This window comes from Sus scrofa, chromosome 14, assembly GCF_054392235.1.
Source record: "Sus scrofa isolate SSC_HxYL_T2T_F1_AM1 chromosome 14, Sscrofa_HxYL_maternal_Yorkshire_Landrace_v2.0, whole genome shotgun sequence".
Taxonomy (NCBI): domain Eukaryota; kingdom Metazoa; phylum Chordata; class Mammalia; order Artiodactyla; family Suidae; genus Sus; species Sus scrofa.
The window spans coordinates 133568600-133589011 of record NC_139396.1 but is presented as its reverse complement, the minus strand read 5'-3'; the positions used below and the strand labels follow the sequence as shown (position 1 = coordinate 133589011).

Below are 20412 nucleotides of genomic sequence, written 5' to 3'. Positions count from 1 at the left end.
TTTGAAGTAGAGCCCAAGCCTAGTGGGTTTTACAAACTGCCTGAGGGATTGAAATGTGCTCTAGTGAAAGAATGGCAGGAAACACAACAAAGGATGAATCAGGCTGACAATGCCTGGACCCCTTGAATACTCATCATCTCTAATTTTTAAATATTTTTTTACAGCTGCACCTGTAGCATATGGAAGTTCCCAAGCTAGGAGTTGAATCGGAGCTGCCCTGGGACCCATGCCACAGCCAAGGCAACACCAAATCCAAGCCCCATCTGTGTCCTACACAGCAGCCTACGGCTACACCAGATCCTTAACCCACTGAGTGAGGGCAGGGATGGAACTTACATCCTTACAGAGATCGTGTCAGATCCTTAACCCACTGAGTCACAATAGGAACTCCAGCATCAGTAAGTCTAGAAGCACACAGAACTTCTCGAAGTATTCTTGCTCCCAACCCCCCAAAAAACAAACACACAAAAATCCCCTGGCCTAAATCCAATCAAGCCTCTAGAGGTAACCACCGATTTACAAGAACACAGGAAACAAGACAACCTTATTTCTCCAAAATGAAAAATAAAAAAGGGTTGGGGGGGGACTATCGTAGATTAAAACACTATCAACTAAATGCCATGTGTGGACAGTTTTTGGATCCTTATTCAAACTAACAGCAAAAAAAGAAAAAAAAAGATTAAATTAAAAAGACATGTATGAGGCAACTGGGGAAACTTAATGGTATCAAAGAAAGACTGTTGGGAGTTCCCATCATGGCTCAGTGGTTAACAAACCTGACTAGTATCCATGAGGATGCAGATTCGATCCCTGGCCTTGCTCAGTGGGTTAAGGATCTGGCGTTGACGTAAGCTATGGTGTAGGTCACAGATGCAGTTCAGATTCCGTGTGGCTGTGGTATAGGCCAGCAGCTGTAGCTCTGATTCGACCCCTAGCCTGCAAACCTCCATATGCCACGAGTGACGCCCTAAAAAGATTAAAAAAAAAAAGATTAATTTTTTAATATGATAATGGGATTATAGTTATGTAAAAAAAAAGCCCTTCTTTTAGAAATACATACAAAGTATTTACAAATGAAATATCATATCTGAGATTTGCTTCTAAATATTCTAGCAAGGCATGAAGTAGGGAGGGAGGCTATAGATGAAACAAGTTAGGTCATGCTGATAATTACTGGAGCTGAGCAGTAAGTCCATAGGGGTTCATTATATTAGACTACTTTTGTAGACATTTGACGATTTCTACAGTAAAATGTAAAAACAAAACCATAAATAGAAATGATCAGAAGAAGGCCTGAGAAGGATGGCAGAACAAACAGGAGACTTGTGGCTGATGAATCAGGAATCCTGCGACAGCAGGCGTCCACAACCTCTAGCAGGTTTGTTAAAGCCAAGACCCCACTGCTGCTGCCATTGCACTGAGAGCCACCACGATGCTTACCTTGATCCCACTGAGAATCTCATTCATGATCTTTAAACGTTTGTCTTTATTCTTCATATTTTTCACCTGCCAGGAAAAAGCAGAACACACGCCCATGTGAGAGGGCCCAGATTTGCTCCAGATGCTAAGCCTTGGCGGCACTTGTGGCTGTCACTTGGTAGATTGTCACTGGAGGTGCCCAGTGATGGACTGTGTCTCTCCCACTCTCCTCTCCACTCCTGCCACCCCCACCTTCTTTCTGAGCCTGAGCAGCCTGGGCTGGATCGTGCCCTCCTCCCAGGTTGTTTTGTCCCAAGGCTTCCTCCTTCGCACTCAGGTTTGTGTTGTCCAGAGCTCAGCTTAAAGTCTCCTCCTTAGAGTGGCCTTTCCTGAGCCCATAATCTAATACAACCACCCCTGGAGTTCCTCTTGTACAGCAGAAACGAATCCAACCAGGAACCAAGAGGTTTCCTCCTTTGCTTTTGCTTGTTTGTGGCCTGAATCTCCACCCCACGTTGAACTTAAGTTCCACAAGAGCAAGAGCCTTGTCTAATTTATAGCTGAGTTCACCCCAAATGGGATGTGCCATAATATTTTTAAAATATCTGTAACTAGGAGTTCCCATCATGGCTCAGAGGAAACAAATCTGACAAGCAACCATGAGGATGCAGGTTCGATCCCTGGCCTCGTTCAGTGGGTTGAGAGTCCAGCGTTGCTGTGAGCTGTGGTGTAGGTCACAGACATGGCTCGGATCTGGTGTTGCTGTGGCTGTGGTGTAGGGCAGCAGCTACAGCTCCGATTTGACCCCTAGCCTTGGAACATCCATATGCTGAGGGTGTGGACCTAAAAAGACAAAAAAAAAAAAAAAATGTGTAACTAAAAGAATGCAAAACAAGTGAATGACTAAATCATACACACTGTTGAGTCCACCCTTCCAATCTGATTTCTGGCAGAGCTAAGGACTGTCCACATAGAACTCTGCTACCTAATGGTAGGAGGTTGAATGCCAGGATTTAGGCTTCAAATTTGGGTCGCTCCTGTGACTGCTCTGTGTGGCTGGTTTGTATTACTATGATGGACAAATAGGGCCAATAAACACTGTTCTAAGAACAGCCCAGAGAAGCAGGGTCCAAGAGTTACATGCAAGGTCCCTGGGTGGCTCTTCTCTCTCCAGTCAAGAACATGAATGAAGACAGAGTATACGAGACATGGAGTGGTCAGAAGATGAAAAGGGATGATAAAGCCAAGTTCCTTTGGGACAGTGGCAAGTCTTCTACCAGCTTTGCCTTGTCCACCTCCAGCCACAATCCAGAAGAAAGTAAAAGACTTTAGATTTTGAAGATGATATATAGCCCCCGGAACCATTTCCTTACCTGAATAGCCCTATTCTTGGTGGCGAGTACCCCATTAAGTGGGATTAGAAGCACCATCACCCCAACACCTGCTAAGACTGAGGGTCCCAGCTCTGCCCAGAGAAAGTAGATGGATAAGACAATCTGTAGGACATTTGACCACAGCAGGTGGATGAAGTTGGTCACGTCCATGAGCTTCTGGGCATCCACAGACATTAGGGTCACTGTTTCTCCAACGGTGTACTGCTTCCTGGCCCGGTTGGATAGGGTCAGCGCCTAAAAATAAAGATTAGAATTGAAATAAATGGACAAGGTCAAGGATACTGAGGGGGGGTGTGGAAATTCCAGAAGGAAGTTAGGAGGCAGTACAAGGCCGGGCTCCCTATGGGCACAACTTTCCCAAGGGGAGGTGATCTTCTTGCTTCTAAATCTTACAGTGTTCTCTCATTCTTGACCACTCTTTCCAGCTAATCCTAACTTCCCCAACACCCCTCTTCTCCACATACACTTTTTTTTGCTCAGAAAACTCTTATTTATCCCTTAGTGTTTGCTTTTTTTTTTTTTTAAGTTCCATCAAAGCTATTTATTTATTTGTTTGTGTTTGCTGTTTTAGGTCCACACCCATGGCATATGGAGGTTCCCAGGCTAGGGGTCTAATTGGAGCTACAGCTGCCATAGCACAACCATAGCTACCACAACCATAGCAACGCAGGATCCAAGGCACATCTTCAACCTACACCATAGCTTGTGGCAACACCAGACCCTTAACCCACTGAGTGAGGCCAGGGATCGAAACCGCAACCTCATGGCTCCTAGTCGGATTCATTTCTGATGCACCATGACGGGGACTCCTGATGGAACATCTTCTGAGAAGACTTCCTTGACTCCCAAGTTTGGGTCAGATACTTTTCCTGTGTATTCGCATAGCATTCCAGTAGTAAACTCTGTAGGGACAAGGGCTACATCTGTCCAATTCACTAAGGCATCACGTGCACTCTGGGGAATTGAATACGGAAAGATGGAAGGATAGAAGGAGGGAGGAAGCAGGTATTGATTCTGGCCTTGCAGACTTTAATGTGGCCATGTTATCTGGAGCCATACTATGAGGGTATGGCTTGCAATCATCTCCAAGAAGGACAATGATTTTAGAACAAAAAGGAAAGGTACAAGGCTCACACACTGGAAGAAAAATAACTTAGTTATTATCAGGAATTTGAGGGCAATATCTAGATGCCTGAATCTTGTAGCATGGGCCTCCTGTTCTCATACTAGAGAGATCAGAAAGCAGATGCCCACAGCCAGTCACTTACAGCAGTGCCTTGTAAAAATGCTCCTGGACAAGGAACTTGAGGGTGAGGGTGTGAAACCAGCTTGCATTTTGCTCACCAAGCTCCCCTCTGGTGTGGGCTGTATCTTTCCAGAAGAAGGAAAGCCTTCTTCTCATTCCTACAAGGCAGTATATGGGTTAGGAGTGGCCCTAGATGTCACCTTCATCCTCCTTCTAGAAGCTCCATTGTCGTCTTAATCCATCAACATACTCTTCTTTGGAACATACCAGGATTCTTGGTTGTCCAGTAAAAAGAGAGAAATTTCCTGAAACGTTAGCTACCAAGATTCTAGAGAAATCAGTCCACTGCTACGCTTCCCCTTTGGTACTAAAAAGCAGGAAAAGAAAAAAAAAAAAGAAAAAAAAAGAAAAAGGAACATCTAATTCCCTTTAGGGTAATCACTATACTTGTCTTTTCTCAGTAAATCTCAGTAAAGTAGAAAATTCATCAATTTAGTCCCAATAGCCTTTTTCCAGGAATAGGTCTTGGCTATGTGGTTTCGAGCATTGAAATGATTTAAGCCTCACGTCTCTGTACAACAGGGATATCACAACTATTTCACAGGGCTACGAATGGATAATAGATATAAAAGTGTTTGGAGTTCCCATTGTGGCTCAGCAGTAATGAACCTATCTAGTATCCATGAAGATATGGATTCAATACCTGTCCCTGCTCAGTAGGTTAGGGCTCTGGTGTTGCCATGAGGTGTGGTGTAGGTCACAGACTCAGATCCTGAGTTGCTGTGGCTCTGGAGTAGGCCAGCGGCTATAACTCTGATTCGACCCCTAGCCTGGGAACCTCCATATGCCACGGGTGTGGTCCTAAAAAAAGACAAAAAAAAAAAAAAGTTTCATAACATGTCATAAATGAAGCATTATTTAAACATACAAAATTAGTCAATTTTGTTATATTTTAGTAGTAATGTCTATTTGAATGAAGATCTCATTAAGGGCTCTATTTTACACATACCTATGACTTGTAACAGATGCAAAACCTGGAATATATTAAGAATCAAAGTAGTGGGAATAACTCATCACCACTGTAAAAATGCACAGTCATAGAAATGTCTGAGAAAGCCTGGTCAGTGACCTCATATCCTGAAAACCTGCAGAAATCCACTATCTCCAGAAGGAATAAGGGAATTAAAAAAATTAATTTTGAAGCAGATAAATTCCAGCTTGGAGGGCATCTGGGAGTTCAAAGAATTTGACTAGACTTTTGATCTAAAGACATTCAGATTAAGGGAATCCTCCTTCACTGTTGGTGGGAATGTAAATTGGTACAACCACTATGGAAAACAGTATGGAAATACCTAAAAAAACTAAATACAGAACTACTGTATGATCCAGCAATCCACTCCTGGGCATATACCTGGACAAAACTTTCATTGAAAAAGATACATGAACCTCTAAGTGCACTGTAGCACTCTTCGCAGTAGCCAAGACACGGAAACAACCTAAATGTTCGTCAACAGATGAATGGATTAGAAGGTGTGGTGTACACACACACACACACACACACACACACACACACACACACACACACACACAGTGGAATACTACTCAGCCATAAAAAGAACAAAATAATGCCATTTGCAGCAACATGGATGGAACGAGACTCAAACTAAGTGAAATAAGTCATATCAAATACCATGTTACTAATATTTAGAATCTAACACATGGCACAAATGAACCTATCCACAGAAAAGAAACATACTCATGGACGTGGACAACAGACTTGTGGGTGCCAAGGGGGAGGGAGTGGGATGAACTGAGAGTTTGGGGTTAGTAGATGCAAACTATTACATTTGAAGTGAATAAGCAATGAGATCCTGCTGTATAGCACAGGGAACTATATCCAGTCACTTGTGATGGAACATGATGGAGGATAATGTGAGAAAAAGAATGTGTGTGCACGTGTGCACGCAAGCACACACACAAATATATGCATGACCAGGTCACTTTACTGTACAGCAGAAATTAACAACATTGTATATCAATTATCATTTTAAAAAATTTTTTTAAATAGAATTACAAAAAAAAAAAAAAAGACAGACATTTGGAGTACCTGCCTGGATCTCTTGATGAGTCAACATCTACTCAGGAAAGACAAAAACACATGGAATTTTAAGAGAGGAAAGCAAAAGAGAAAATCAGGAGATGTGGAAATCGCTGTGATGGAAGTTGCCAGTGGTGGACCAAAAAGAGGAAGAAAAGGTAACGGAGGTTCTGAACGATAAAAAGGCTCATCTTGGGGATGAACTTTCTTCTCAGGCTTGTAGTCACTACTCTATTTTCATTTCTTCCTATTTATTTTTTTAAATTGAGATATAGTTGGCTCTAATTTCATTTTTAAGGGGAAAAAAATGAGACTTCCCCTTGGTGTCTAGAACAGAGGAAAATACAATTGCTTAAAAGCAACATTTCAGAGGGAAGATGGACAAAATTATCTTAAGGAAAATCTCCCAAGTCTGCAGACCTTAGTAATCAGAGTGAAGTTATCTACAAATCAATATGAAAGAGTCAGGCAGAGAAGGGGTCAGATGCCACTAAAGATTGAGAAACAGAGGTTGTGGAGTTCCTGCTGTGACACAGTAGGTTAGGAAGCTGACTGCAGCGGCTCAGGTTGCTGCAGAGCTGCTGGTTCCATTCCCAGCCCAGTGCAGTGGGTTAAAGGATCCAGCACTCCTGCAGCTGTGGCTCAGATTCAATCCCTGGCCCAGGAACTTCCATATGCTATGGGTATGACCATAAAATAAAATTTAAAAAAAAATGAGGAAAGAAATTGCTAGGCAAAAGTTGATTGGGGAAATGGAGCCCTGGTCCTCAAAGCATTCTAGTCTACAGCAAAACTGTGATTCGAGACGGATGCCCCAGGTCTCAGGAGTACAGTTTCCTGTAGTATTTGGTTTAGATGTTGCTGATTTTCTTTTTCGCCTTTTCTAGGGCCGCTTCCCACAGCATATGGAGGTTCCCAGGCTAGGGGTCTACTCGGAGCTGTAGCCACCGGCCTATGCCACAGCCAAAGCAACTCGGGATCCGAACGTGTCTGCAACCTACACCACAGCTCACGGCAATGCCGGATCCTTAACCCACTGAGCAAGGCCAGGGATAGAACCTGCAACCTCATGGTTCCTAGTCGGATTCATTAACCACTGCGCCACAACGGGAACTCCAAAATGTTGCTGATTTTTAAGAGTTTGCCCTCAGCCAGCTTCTTTTCTGACTTTATATTCTTTACTGAGGTGTCCTCATTTTGTGGTGAGAGGAAGAAAGAGAGGGATTGTATGCAAGCCTTCAAGGCTGAGGCAGAGCCTAGGCAGAGAACAGCTTGCTGGCTTTTCCCTGGAGCAACCCCACCTACCCACTCACACGCTATGTCTGTGTACACATTTTTCATATTTTAATTTTCAAAGAAACATCTCAGAGACCAAAATCATTTGTATGGTTAGTCAAAATCCCAATACTGAGGTTATTTACCATTTTCCACCAAAGTTTCCTCAACCTTGGAATAAATGCTCATGTTTGCTAAAGGGATTTCCTTTGGTGATGCCCAGCATATCCCACTTACCTTCTTATACACAGAAGCCATGACACTGGTCCGTACTTGCATTCCCAGCAAGAAGCACAGCTTAAAGTAACTCTGAAGGCAGAACGACTGGAGGAGAGCCACGACGAAGAAGAGGATTGAATAGAGATATCCAGTCCACACATATACGCCACGGTCACTTGCAAAAGAGATCAGCAATCTGCCAGAGCAAAACCAAGTAAGTGGTGCCCATCAAGCCTCCGAGGGCTCCTCACCCTCCTTGTGCCAAGCCTACTACCCTACCCTGCAAGTCACAAACGTGACCAGAGTCATTCAGCTCTTGGAAGACTGAGCTCCACCGCCATGCCAGAGCCCTTGCCTTTGGAGATGAGCAGCAAGAGCTTAGGGTTGACAACCTGTGGCCCTGAGAAAGGATAATGCACGCTCCGCAGACCTGCCACTGCAAGGCTTTGGCCCCCTCTTTCCCTACCCACTGGCAAGAGAGCTTGCATGGGACAAGCTGATTTATTCCTGGGTGATGCGAGCCTGAAAAGGAATTAGGACATGTATCCAGTGTGCATTAGAAGGCTTTCCCCTGGGGGACAGTTTATTCCCTAGATCCTGGCCAACTGTGACATCTCGCCATGATTAACCTGAACCTCCCACTGAGGGCCTGCTGCGGAGCCATGAGGTTACACACTCTCCATACAAACCTTCCCTGAGGTACGCAGCCCACCTCTCTCAGACATGGCCCAGTTAGCAGTGGTTCTGTTTAAGAAGAAAGCACCCCTAACAAGCATCTGGCTTCCTATGAGAAGGATGTGGAAAAGAAGGAGGCTAAAGGACATAGCATTTTATTTATTTATTTATTTGTATTTTCTAGGGCCGCACCTGCGGCATATGGAGGTTCCCAGGCTAGGAGCCAAATCGGAGCTATAGCTGCCAGCCTACACCACAGTCACAGCAACGGGGGATCCGAGCCGCGTCTGCAACCTACACCACAGCTCACGGCAGCACCGGATCCTTAACCCATTGAGCAAGGCCAGGGATCGAACCCACAACCTCATGGTTCCTAGTCATATTCGGTAACCACTGAGCCATGACAGGAACTCCAGACATATCATTTTAGAGCTTGAAGAAGACCTTCTGGAGTTCCCATTATGGCTCAGAAATGAACCTAACTAGTATCCATGAGGATGTGGGTTTGATCCCTGGCCTCGTTCAGTGGGTTAAGGATCCACTGTTGCCGTGAGCTGTGATGTAGGTTGCAGATGTGGCTCGGCTCTAGCATTGCTGTGGCATAGGCTGGCAGCTGTATCTCCGATTCGACCCCTAGCCTGGGAACCTCCATATGCCACACCTGTGGCCCTGAGGAAAAAAAAAAAGAAAAACACCTTGTGCTTTTCATGAATACAGTGCCAATGTAGAAGAAAATTATGGGCATTTTTAAAAACGAGAACTTAATAATAGGCTCCTGCCACATATACAAGTATTCAAGGGCAAAAAGGAGAGTGGCAGAGGGACCCTGAAAGGACAACCCAGGGCCCGGGCACTCACTTCAGCAGCTGAGGGTTCAGAAACGAGGAGATGTCATACACTAGCTTCAGCAGGAATGATTTCAGGAGGATGCTGGGGAAAGTCTTTAAGAGGACCTTGACCAACCATGATTTGGGAAAGTCTTCTGTGGTCTCAGACTTCTTCTTCTTCTTCTTTTTGGTTTCTTCCTGAGTACAAAACCAAACAACAATAGCACTTGCAGAGCTGCCTGGTATAAGACTTGTCTTGCACCAAACAGCTCCTGAGTGTTAAGCCCCTGAGCCCTGTTGCCTTCTCCATACACGTTTGGGTCTTGCCTCCACTGCCCAGTCACCAGCCACCCTTTCAACTGCTGTTACTCTTCCCTTCTCCCCGCCTCTGAGCTGATACTTGTGATCTATTTTGAATGAGGCAAACTGGCAACAAAGCTGGTGAGAACACCATGTAAAAACAATGAACAGGGAGTTCCCGTTGTGGCGCAGTGGTTAATGAATCCGACTAGGAACTGTGAGGTTGCGGGTTCGATCCCTGGCCTTGCTCAGTGGGGTAAGGATCTGGCGTTGCCATGAGCTGTGGTGTGGGTCGCAGACGCAGCTCAGATTCCATGTTGCTGTGGCTCTGGTGTAGGCTGCTGGCTACAGCTCCGATTAGACCCCCTAGCCTGGGAACTTCCATATACCGTGGGAGTGGCTCAAGAAAAGGCAAAAAGACAAAACTGACAAACAAAAAACAAAGAACAGATTCTGAGTGCGGGCTTGTGGGGCACCTTGAGAGGGAAGGCATGGACATGATCATATATATATATTTCAGATTATTAGTATTGCAAATACTATTAATAAGATAAAATGCACTGCCAAGTATAAAGTGCTGTCAAAATGTAAGGACAGAATCACCACGACACTGATGTCTCCTTGTCGAAGACATAGAGCGCATTTGAACGAACACTCATAGCAAGGTTACCAGGACAAGGACATCTTGGCTTTGACTCTGGTTCTTGTCCAAGACCTGCGGCTTGGCTCCAGACTTCTGCTGAGACTTCTTCTGCTGCCGTTTCTGGAAGGCCCGCTTGGCTTTCTGCAGCTCTCCTGCCATGTGAGCTTCAAACCTGCTGACCAGCCTCTTTGTTTTACTCTCCTCAGCAACATCCCACACATCCTCGAGCGTCAGAGGTTCCTTGTAGCCTTTCAGAACCACGCTGGAACAAGAATGCCCCACAGGCTGAGAGGCCTTACAGGTGGGTCCAGAGGCCACCTCCAAAAATCATCTCTCAAAATCATCCAGTTCTGGGAGGAATGGTACTTTTCTCTTGCCCCACTATCCTCTCTCTTAGCCCTTTGACCTTGAAAGAGGAGCAGGGGAGAGCAGAGACGGGAACAGGTGGAGGTGATGAAAGGTGGGAGCAAACAACAAGAGAAGGAGAAGGGGTCCTATCGAATTAAGAGCCAAACAAGCATCACCTCCCCCTGGTCCTGCTCCTTCCTCCTAAAACACTGGCTGCCTCTCTGCTCCCCTGGCATCTGCTTGAGGAGCCTCCACAACGCCCTTAAGGAACTAAGCAGACCTGGAGGCCGCCTCTAGACTGTCTCTCTAGATTAGGGCTCCTCAACCAATTTGAGAATAGGGATGGAAAGTAAATTACGGTTTCATTTTTACTAGCCTCTAACTGAATTTAGCCTTTTCTTCTAATATCAACAATCATCAACCAACCACAGTTGTAAAAGGGATGTGACTTTGTCACCAAGGGACAATATGAGTAAAAACTCCCCCCTGTCTTCTCCTCAGCTTCTACATCTGCTCAGTGAAGGGACTGCAGTAAATGGATCTGTATGTTTTAACATTCTCTGACTCTAAACAGAGGAGAAATGGATACCACAGGAGGCACTTTTAAAATTCAGATTTCCATCACTTTTAGAAGAGTGAGGTGACAGGAATACAGAGAAGCCACACTCCAGGCATTTCCTACCTGTCATACCAGCTAAAGGTGATGCTACTCAGAAATGAAGCTGTGGATGAAGGATTCTGAAAGATACAAAAAAAATCAGAAAGTAAATCAATTTGAAATGGGAATTCTATGGGACTCCAAAATCAGAAACTGATTTTTCTCAATATGGTATTGTGCCAGAAACTAGATAGGATACGAAAGCGGGCTGGTCAACACGCTTGTTTGGCCACCTCAAGGTCACCAGTAGAATGATAATCAGACGTCTTGGCATAGATGTATGAATTAATTGTCTATGCTGAAGCTTGGTGGATCAATGAAAAAGTCAGTGTTTCTGTATCATAATCACTGCCTATTTCCTTATGTCACAAAATGGTCTATATGACTGTATTCTGAGCTTTTGGGACCTTCATGAGACTTAGACATCTCAGAGTTACATTTGTCAAGATACCATCCAATTCAATAATATATGAGGTGGACATATTTAGAGTCTCACTTTTGATGAGTCGCTTTTTTCTGAAAATGCAGCAAGGATCAGGACCAGGATCTGGAGTGCATAGCAGATGAAGAACACGCAGGAGTAGCCCAGATGAGAATTGTCACCCTGTGGGGGGAAAAAAGCGAAATGAGCCTCTTATCCAAATCAAGTCTAAAACAGCCCTTACATATCAATGCTTGTGATTAATATGCATTATCGAATCCCCTAAATACAATCCTACCCTGGAACTCAACTCGCCTTATGTCATTGCTTCAGCTTAGAAGCTGCCCAGCTGTACCTTTCTTCCTTACCTTTAAGAGCATCCGGATCAGAGTCTGAAACTGGAAAGTGCTGCAGAGTATCGAGAGGATCCAGAATAGTGACAGGTACCAAGAGTCCTTCTGTACACACCAGCGCCTGCTGTGCTGGATCAGCAAAACCAGGATCTAGAGAGAAATTCACATCATGCTTTGAAAACTACTGTCAATAACCAAGGACAAGAGGCAAGAAGGATGGCAGAGAACAAGAGGAGAAACAGAAGCTGAAGGAGGAGATCGTTGTAACTAATCTGGTGCCAAACAGTATACGTCCCCCCAGATATCATCCAACTTTCCCTTTCAGAGCCTCAGTGCTTCCTCTGGAACCCTCTTCCCTACCCCATTCTCTACTCACCGCACTTGGATGGAGAGTTAGCTGAGAAGGCAGAGGGTCACCACCTGCATCTAAATGGAGTAACTTTGGGGAGTTCCCCTCATGGTGCAGTGGAAACAAAACCGACTAGGAACCATGAGATTGAGGGTTCAATCCCTGGCCTTGCTCAGTGGGTTAAGGATTCATTGTTGCTGTGAGCTGTGGTGTAGGTAGCACTCAGCTTGGATCCCACGTTGCTGGGGCTGTGGTGTAGGCTGGCAGCTGTAGCTCTGATTTGACCCCTAGCCTGGGAACCTCCATATGCCACGGGTGCAGCCTTAAAAAGCAAAAAAACAAAACAAAGAAAAAAAAAAAACAAAAAAAACAAGGAGTAACTTTGAGGAGCCAGAAAAATCTTTCCAAGCCCCAAGGAAATAATTTCAGGCACTACAGTCATCAGGTGGGGGAGGCAGATTTTACTGGGAAGGTGCAAGTTGTCTGTAACATGATGCTTTCTAATAATAATAGACTCAGCAGTTAACTAACAAAAATAAGAACTTTATTTTGCATAAACCTCACTTAGTTATATCAATTAAATATTGTTTTCCCAGCCCCGGGGCTGTGCTGGTAAACCAGCATTCTGAAAACAAAGCTATATTTGTGGCATTTGTGAATTTCCATGGTATAAACACTCCTATTTTGGTAGTTCAGTCTCCAATATGTCACCAAACCAAGGTTGGGACGATAGGCACCCAGTTCTGTGAGCTGGCTCCAGCACAATGCTGCCTAGACCTTTTTTTCTGTTTGTTTTTTGTTTGGATGTTCCCAGGCAAGGGGTCACATGAGAGCTGTAGCCGCTGGCCTACACCACAGCCACAGCCACGCCAGATCCGAGACATGTCTGTGACCTACACCACAGTTCACTGCGACGCTGGATCCTCAACCCACTGAGCGAGGCCAGGGAACGAACCTGCATCCTCATGGATGCCAGTCAGATTCGTTTCCGCTGAGCCACATGGGGACCTCCCTTTGCTTTGTTTTATAACAATAGTAACAAAGTCCCCACGGGGACCAGGCAGACCATGTTCCCGAGTGAAGCGGGGATGGAGAATGGTATTGAGCACATGCCTAGTCTGACGGAAGCAACTGCTACTCAGTCCTAGCTGACCTTTGTCCTTGGGAATGTAGGCCTACGGTTGCCAGGCATTCTTATTTTTTCAGGAAAGTTTAGAAATCCACAGAATTATGTTGCATCTTCCTCTTTTAAAATGATGGTAACTAAATCAATTGGTTTTTGTGTGTGTGTGTGTGTGTGTGTGTGTGTGTGTGTGTGTGTGTGTGTGTGTTTTAGGGCCACACCCTTGGCATGTGCAGGTTTCCAGGCTAGGGGCCAAATCAGAGCTACAACTGCTGGCCTACACCACACACTGCTTTTTAAACACTGTACAGGAGTTACCTGTCGTGACACAGTGGTTAAAGAATCCAACTGGGAACCATGAGGTTGTGGGTTCAATCCCTGACCTCGCTCAGTGGGTTAAGGATCTGGCAATCTGTGGTCTAGGTCGCAGAGGAGGCTTGGATCTGGCATTGCTGTGGCTCTGGCGTAGGCCGGAGGCTACAGCTCCGATTAGACCCCTAGCCTGGGAACCTTCATGTGCCACGGGTGCAGCCCCAGAAAAGACAAAAATAAAAAAATAAACACTGTACAGCTCTCCCTCCCCCCAAAAAATCTAGGAGAGACATTAGTTTCTATCATCGAATTTATACAAACAATTGTGGACTCACTGATCCATTGATCAGAGTCACCAATCAATTTAAAAATAACGTTTACAGCATTTAGAAAATTCTTTTACATCAATAAACTCCAGGAGTTCCATTTCTGGCACAATGGTAGCAGCATCTCTGCAGTGCCAGGATGCAGGCTCTCAATCCCAGGCCCAGCACAGTGGGTTGGGGTATCCAGCTTGGCCACAGGTGCAGCATGGGCCATCACTGCGACTCAGATCTGATCCCTGGCCCAGGAATCCCATATGCCAGGGGACAGCAAAAAAAAAGGAAGGAAGGAAGGAAGGAAGGAAAGAAAAGAAAGAAAAGAAAGAAAAAAGGAAGGAAGGAAGAAAGGAACTTGGATTTATCTGTGATCCTTAGATGGCAAGATTGAGGGCAAAAGGAACAGACCTTGGAGCTCCTGTTGTGGCTCAGTGGTTAATGAACCCGACTAGTATCCATGAGGATGCGGGTTCCATCTCTGGACATGCTCAGTGGTAAAAGATCTGGCATTTCCATGAGCTATGTGTAGGTCACAGATGCAGCTCAGATCTCACGTTGCTGTGGCTGTGGTGTAGGCCAGCAGCTATAGCTCCGATTCAACCCCTAGCCTGGGAAGCTCCATTTGCCTTGGGTGCAGCCCTAAAAAGACAAAAAAAAAAAAAAAAAAAGTAGATGAAATTGGACTTAATTTCATTACACAAGAATGAATTTCAGCTGGATGACTGTGAGTAGAGGGAAGATAAACAGGTTAGAAGTGATGACAGGCCTTACCCATGTAGCCAGGTAGAGGATTGGATTTGTATATCTAACAGCAGGAACTGTGGCTTGTCCGGTGTCTTCTGTGAATGCAAGGACCAGCTCTATGGCTGCCAGAATAAAAAGAAATCCAACAAGCACCTGAGAAGACAAAAAGACCACTGTTAGGAGGATGTCATTCTTTAGAACAGAGTGGTTCCCAGTAATGGAGAATAAAAATGGTAGGCAGTGCAAGATATGGAAGCAACCTAGGTGTCCATCAACAGGGGAATGGTTAATGAGGTGTGGTGTATATATACAATTGATATTTCTCAGCTGTAAAAAGAATGAAACTTTGCCATTTGCAGTAACATTGGAAGACTTGGAGGGCACTTGCTTAGTAAAATAAGTCAAATAAAGACAAACACTGGAGTTCCCGTCGTGGCACAGCGGTTAACGAATCCGACTAGGAGCCATGAGGTTGCGGGTTCGATCCCTGGCCTTGCTCAGTGGGTTAATGATCCAGCGTTGCTGTGAGCTGAGGTGGAGGTTGAAGACTCGGCTTGGATCCCGCGTTGCTGTGGCTGTGGTATAGGCCAGCAGCTGTAGCTCCAATTCGACCCCTAGCCTAGGAACCTCCATATGCCACAGCCCTAAAAAGAAAAAAAAAAAAAAAAAGAGAGACAAATACTGTATGATATCACTTATACATAGAATCTAAAAAATGCAAACTAGTGAATTTAGTTATTTTTTTAATATGTAGTTTACTTTTTTCAAACTATTATGTGCATTTTATTTTTTCCTCTTTAAATTTTTATTTTTCCATTATAGTTGGTGTACAGTGTTCTGTCAATTTTCTACTGTACAGCAAAGTGACCCAGTCACACATACGTGTATACATTCTTTTTCTCATATTATCCTCTATCATGTCCCATCATAAGTGATTAGATATAGTTTCCAGTGCTATACAGCAGGATTATATTTATATTACATTCTTTTTTGTTATTGGAAAGAAGCATGGAGTTTCCATTGTGGCTCAGCAGAAACAAATCTGACTAGTATCCATGAGGACGAAAGTTTGATCCCTAGACTTGCTCAGTGGGTTAAGGATCCAGCATTGCCATGAGCTGTGGTGTAGGTTGCAGATGTGGCTCGGATCTGGTGTTGCTCTGGCTGTCATGTAGGCCAGAAGCTGTAGCTCTGATTTGACCCCTAGGCTGGGAAACTCTATATGCCATGGGTACAGCCCTAAAAAGGAAAAAATTTTAAAAATTAAAAAAATAAAAAAGCAACGACTCACAGGTACAGAGAACTAGTGGTTATAGGGGCAGGGACAGGGGCAGGGGGCAATACAGAGATAGGGGGTTAAGAGGTACAAATTATTAGGCAAGCTACAAGAATATATTGTACAAAAAAGGGAATATAGCCAATATTTTATAATAACTATAGAATATAACCTTTAAAATTGTGAATCACTGTATTATATATCTCTAACACATAATATTGTACATCAACTATCCTTCAGTTTAAAAAAGTAGGCAGTGATTCAGGTAACACATTCAATAAATATTCGTGGAATCAATGGATACATATAGTTCAAGCAAAGGAATAAAGTTCAAAGTGCGCTATGATTAAGTGTTGCTAAGGAATGTTGAGTGTGATGGTTTTAAAATATGTCCAACCAACTAGTATCCATGAGGATGCCAGTTCAATCCCTGGCCTTGCTCAGTGGATTAAGGATCCAACTCTGCTGTGAGCCGTGGTGTAGGTCACAGACACAGCTTGTATCTGGCATTGCTGTGGCTGTGGTGTAGGCAGGCAGTTGTAACTCTGATTTGACCCCTCGCCTAGGAACTTCCATGTGTGGTGGGTGTGGCTCTAAAGACAAAAAAAAAAAAAAAAGTCCAGAAACCCTTACATACTCCTCCATTCAAAAAAAAAAAAAAAAATAGAGCTTAGTTCCCCTTCCCTTGTGCATGGATGGAACTCTGACTTGCTCATAATGAATGGATATGGCAGAAGTGACACTATGTGATTTCCAAGACTAGGTCATCGAAAACCATGTGGCTTCCTCCTCCTCTCTCTCAGGTCACTCACTGCAGGGCAAACTACCAGCTCCATCCTGAGGACACTCAAGTAGCTCTGTGGAGAGGTCCACTTGGTAAGGAATTGAGACATCCTGCCAAAAGCCATATGACTGATTCAATTAGAGGCAGATCCCCTAGCCACAGTCAAACCTTCGGATGACCTTTGTCCCAGCCTGTATATTCACTGCAACTTCATAACAGAGTCTGAACTCAGATAACCTGCACTCAAATCTCTGAACCATAGAAACTGAGATAAAACGTGTTTACTTTTAAGCTGCTGAGTTTAGGTCTAACTTGTTATGAAGCAATAGATAACTAATAAAATAGATTTAAAACGGAGAACTCCTCCATCCCAAGAGGAGGGATTGGGCACTATTCCCTTTCTTCAATAATTACTCCCAGCTGTTTCCCCACATAAACTTTGAAGTTAATGATTGCAACTATGTAACCCTAAAAGGACTCCAAGCCTGTCAATATTTGTCCTAGGAGCTCATAATGCATGATACATGTTACGTTATTCTAAGAGGACTACCCCTCACCCATTGGGAGGGAAAATTATCTCCGCCAAGGAGGTCCAGTAGAAACTCATCTCTCAAAATGAAGAGTGTTTTGTTTTTTGTTTTTTTTTGGCTTTTTGCCATTTCTAGGAGAGCTCCTGTGGCATATGGAGGTTCCCAGGCTAAGGGTCTAATCGGAGCGGTAGCCACCGGCCTACGCCACAGCCACAGCAACGAGGGATCCGAGCCATGTCTGTGACCTACACCACAGCCCATGGCAACGCCGGATCCTTACCCCACTGAGCAAGGCCAGAGGCCGAACCCGCAACCTCATGGTTCCTAGTCGGATTCGTTAACCCCTGAGCCATGATGGGAACTCCATGAATAGTGTTTAGTACCAACTCTCCTACCTTCACCCTTCCTACTCCCATCCATCTATGCCTACTCACTCTCAGAAGCCTCATTCACCCAGATGGCTCAGGCAGAGATATTGGGCCCTTTTTGAAAACCAGCCCAGGAGGGAGATGAACAAACCTCTAACTAATAGGCCAAGTCTTATTATTCATGAAGGTGTAGAGTCAAGGACACGTTAATAAGGGGAGTGCATTTTTCTCAAGTACATTGCACTTTCTTCATATGATACTGTTAAGGATTTGGGGGAAAATTGTAGATTTTTAAGTGGTAAGTTATGTTTGCCTTTAGGTAAATTAGGAGATAAAATAGAGCAAGCTGGAGCTAAAGCATCCACCCACGAGGATGACTAGTGAAGAAAGGACAAACCAGCAGACCACGGAGTTCCCGTCGTGGCGCAGTGGTTAACGAATCCGACTAGGAACCATGAGGTTGCGGGTTCGGTCCCTGCCCTTGCTCAGTGGGTTAACGATCCGGCATTGCCATGAGCTGTGGTGTAGGTCGCAGACGTGGCTCGGATCCCGCGTTGCTGTGGCTCTGGCGTAGGCCAGTGGCTACAGCTCCGATTAGACCCCTAGCCTGGGAACCTCCATATGCCGCGGGAGCGGCCCAGAGAAATAGCAAAAGGACAAAAAAAAAAAAAAAAAAAAAAAACCAGCAGACCACTCTGCAGGCCAAGGAAAAGGAGGGGACCTTGCCACAGGCTTAAATATATTAAGCTCATACAAATTGATTAGTAGTACACTGAGCAATCCACATCAAAAAAGACCAATTTATGCCATCAAAATTTCTGTACAAAGCAATTAAAAACAGCAACAAACAACCCATGGCAAAACATGAGAAAAGACTATAATTTGATAATTTAAAGAAAAAGAAACATAGGAGTTCCTGTTGTGGTTCTGGGGTAATGAATCTGACTAGCATCCATGAGGACACAGGTTCGATCCCTGACCCTGCTCAGTGGGTTAAGGATCCGATATTGCCATGAGCTGTGGTATAGGTTACAGATGGGGCTCAGATCCTGAGTTGCTGAGGCTGTGGTATAGGCCAGTAGCTGAAGCTCCGATTGGATCCCTAGTCTGGGAACTTCCATATGCCTCGGGTTCGGCCTTAAAGAAAAAGAAATAGAAACACAAATAGCTATTAAACATGTGAAAAGAAACTTAACCTAATAAGAGAGTGCAATTTCTTTTCAAGGCCGCACCAGTGGCATATGGAGGTTCCCAGGCTAGGAGTCCAATCGGAGCTACAGCTGCTGACCTACGCCACAGCCACAGCAATGTAGGATCTGAGCCTCATCTGCGCCCTACACCACAGCTCACGGCAACATCGGATCCTTAACCCACTGAGGGAGGCCAAGAATTGAACCGGCAACCTCATGGTTCCTAGTCAGGTTCATTTCCACTGTGCCACGACAGCAACTCGTTTTTTTTTTTGTTTTTTTTTTCCTTTCCTCACCTTTTTTACTTTTTTGCCACACCCACAGTATGCGGAAGCTCCTGGGCCAAGGATCGAACCTGCACCACAGCAATGAAAAAACTCAGGAGCCTTAACCCACTAGGCCACCAGAGAACTCCCAGAGTACAATTTCAAATTATAACGACATACCATTTTTTTTTCACTTAACAAAATTAGCAAAATGAAAAGTTTCTGCTTTTGTTTTTTCTTTTTTGGCCCCTCTGAAGCACATGGAGTTCCCCGGGCCAGGGATCAGATCCCAGCTGTAGCTGCAACCTAAGCCACAGCTGCAGCAATGCCAGATCCTTAACCCATTAAGCCAGGCCAGGGATCAAATCCATGTGTCCCAGTGCTCCCAAGACGCAGCCGATCACAGGGGGAACTCTAGCAAATAGCAACTTTGAGAGTAATAAATTGTTAAGACTAAGAAAAACCTGCATAGAGAACAATTTGCACTCAATAAAAATTTTGAGTCCACATACGGTCAACACAGTAATTTTTTTTCTAGGAATTTATCTTATAGATACACACATAGGTATAGAGCTGCTTATTGCAGCATGGCTAATAATGGCAGAAGGTTAGAAACCACCTCAATTTCTATCTTACAGGACACATAAATTGTAATATATCCAAATAACAGCATCTCAAGTGGTCATTAAAACGAAAGAATCAGATCTCTATGTTCTAAAAGAGAAGGATCTCCAAGACACAGAACAGGGTATATAAAACACTAACATTTGTGTGGAAAAGTATATATATGTCTGTACAAGCACAGGTTATTTCTGGCCGAGTATATAAGGAACTGGTATCAGGGGCTGCCAGCTCAGACTGGAATGAGTGATGAGAGTATGGTATATCCTTTTGTATCTTCTGAATTTTGTAACCCTCTGTAAATTAGCTATTCCAAAGGTAAAAGGTAAATACACTCTCATTTAAAAAAATGAGCAAGTTGTGTAAACAGACAATTCACAAATGAAGAAATATTCTTAAACTTTTAAAAATCAGTTGTGTTAGTATTTATAGAAATGCAGAGTAAAACGATAGGATGACATTTTGCATAAAAATTAAGGAAAATATGTTAGTGCTGGTAAGGGTACAGAGAAATGGACTTAAACATACTTTTTGGTGACACTGAGTTGGTAAAAACCTAAATTATAAAAATTTTCCATTATGTTTCAAAAGCCTTAAGCTGCTCATCTTTTTTTTTTTTTTTTTTTTTTTTGGTCTTTTTGTTTTTTGAGGGC

The 20412-nt window shown here is 44.1% G+C and overlaps 1 protein-coding gene across 4 annotated transcripts in view; it reads right to left on the bottom strand.

The window, feature by feature from the left end:
* Positions 1-20412, bottom strand: part of ABCC2 (ATP binding cassette subfamily C member 2) — an 82862-nt gene that overhangs the window by 43167 nt on the left and 19283 nt on the right. For all 4 annotated transcript variants that reach the window (XR_014826748.1, XR_014826749.1, XM_084995097.1 and 1 more), the window contains 9 exons: positions 14752-14877; positions 11892-12026; positions 11599-11706; positions 11127-11182; positions 10124-10358; positions 9185-9351; positions 7670-7847; positions 2793-3047; positions 1441-1506 (listed from right to left, as the gene is read on the bottom strand). Coding sequence is in view for 2 of the 4 variants with exons in the window: in XM_084995097.1 (XP_084851223.1) it covers positions 1441-1506; positions 2793-3047; positions 7670-7847; positions 9185-9351; positions 10124-10358; positions 11127-11182; positions 11599-11706; positions 11892-12026; positions 14752-14877 (1326 nt within the window). In the remaining 2 variants the exon portion in view is untranslated. The remainder of the gene's footprint in view (positions 1-1440; positions 1507-2792; positions 3048-7669; positions 7848-9184; positions 9352-10123; positions 10359-11126; positions 11183-11598; positions 11707-11891; positions 12027-14751; positions 14878-20412) is intronic.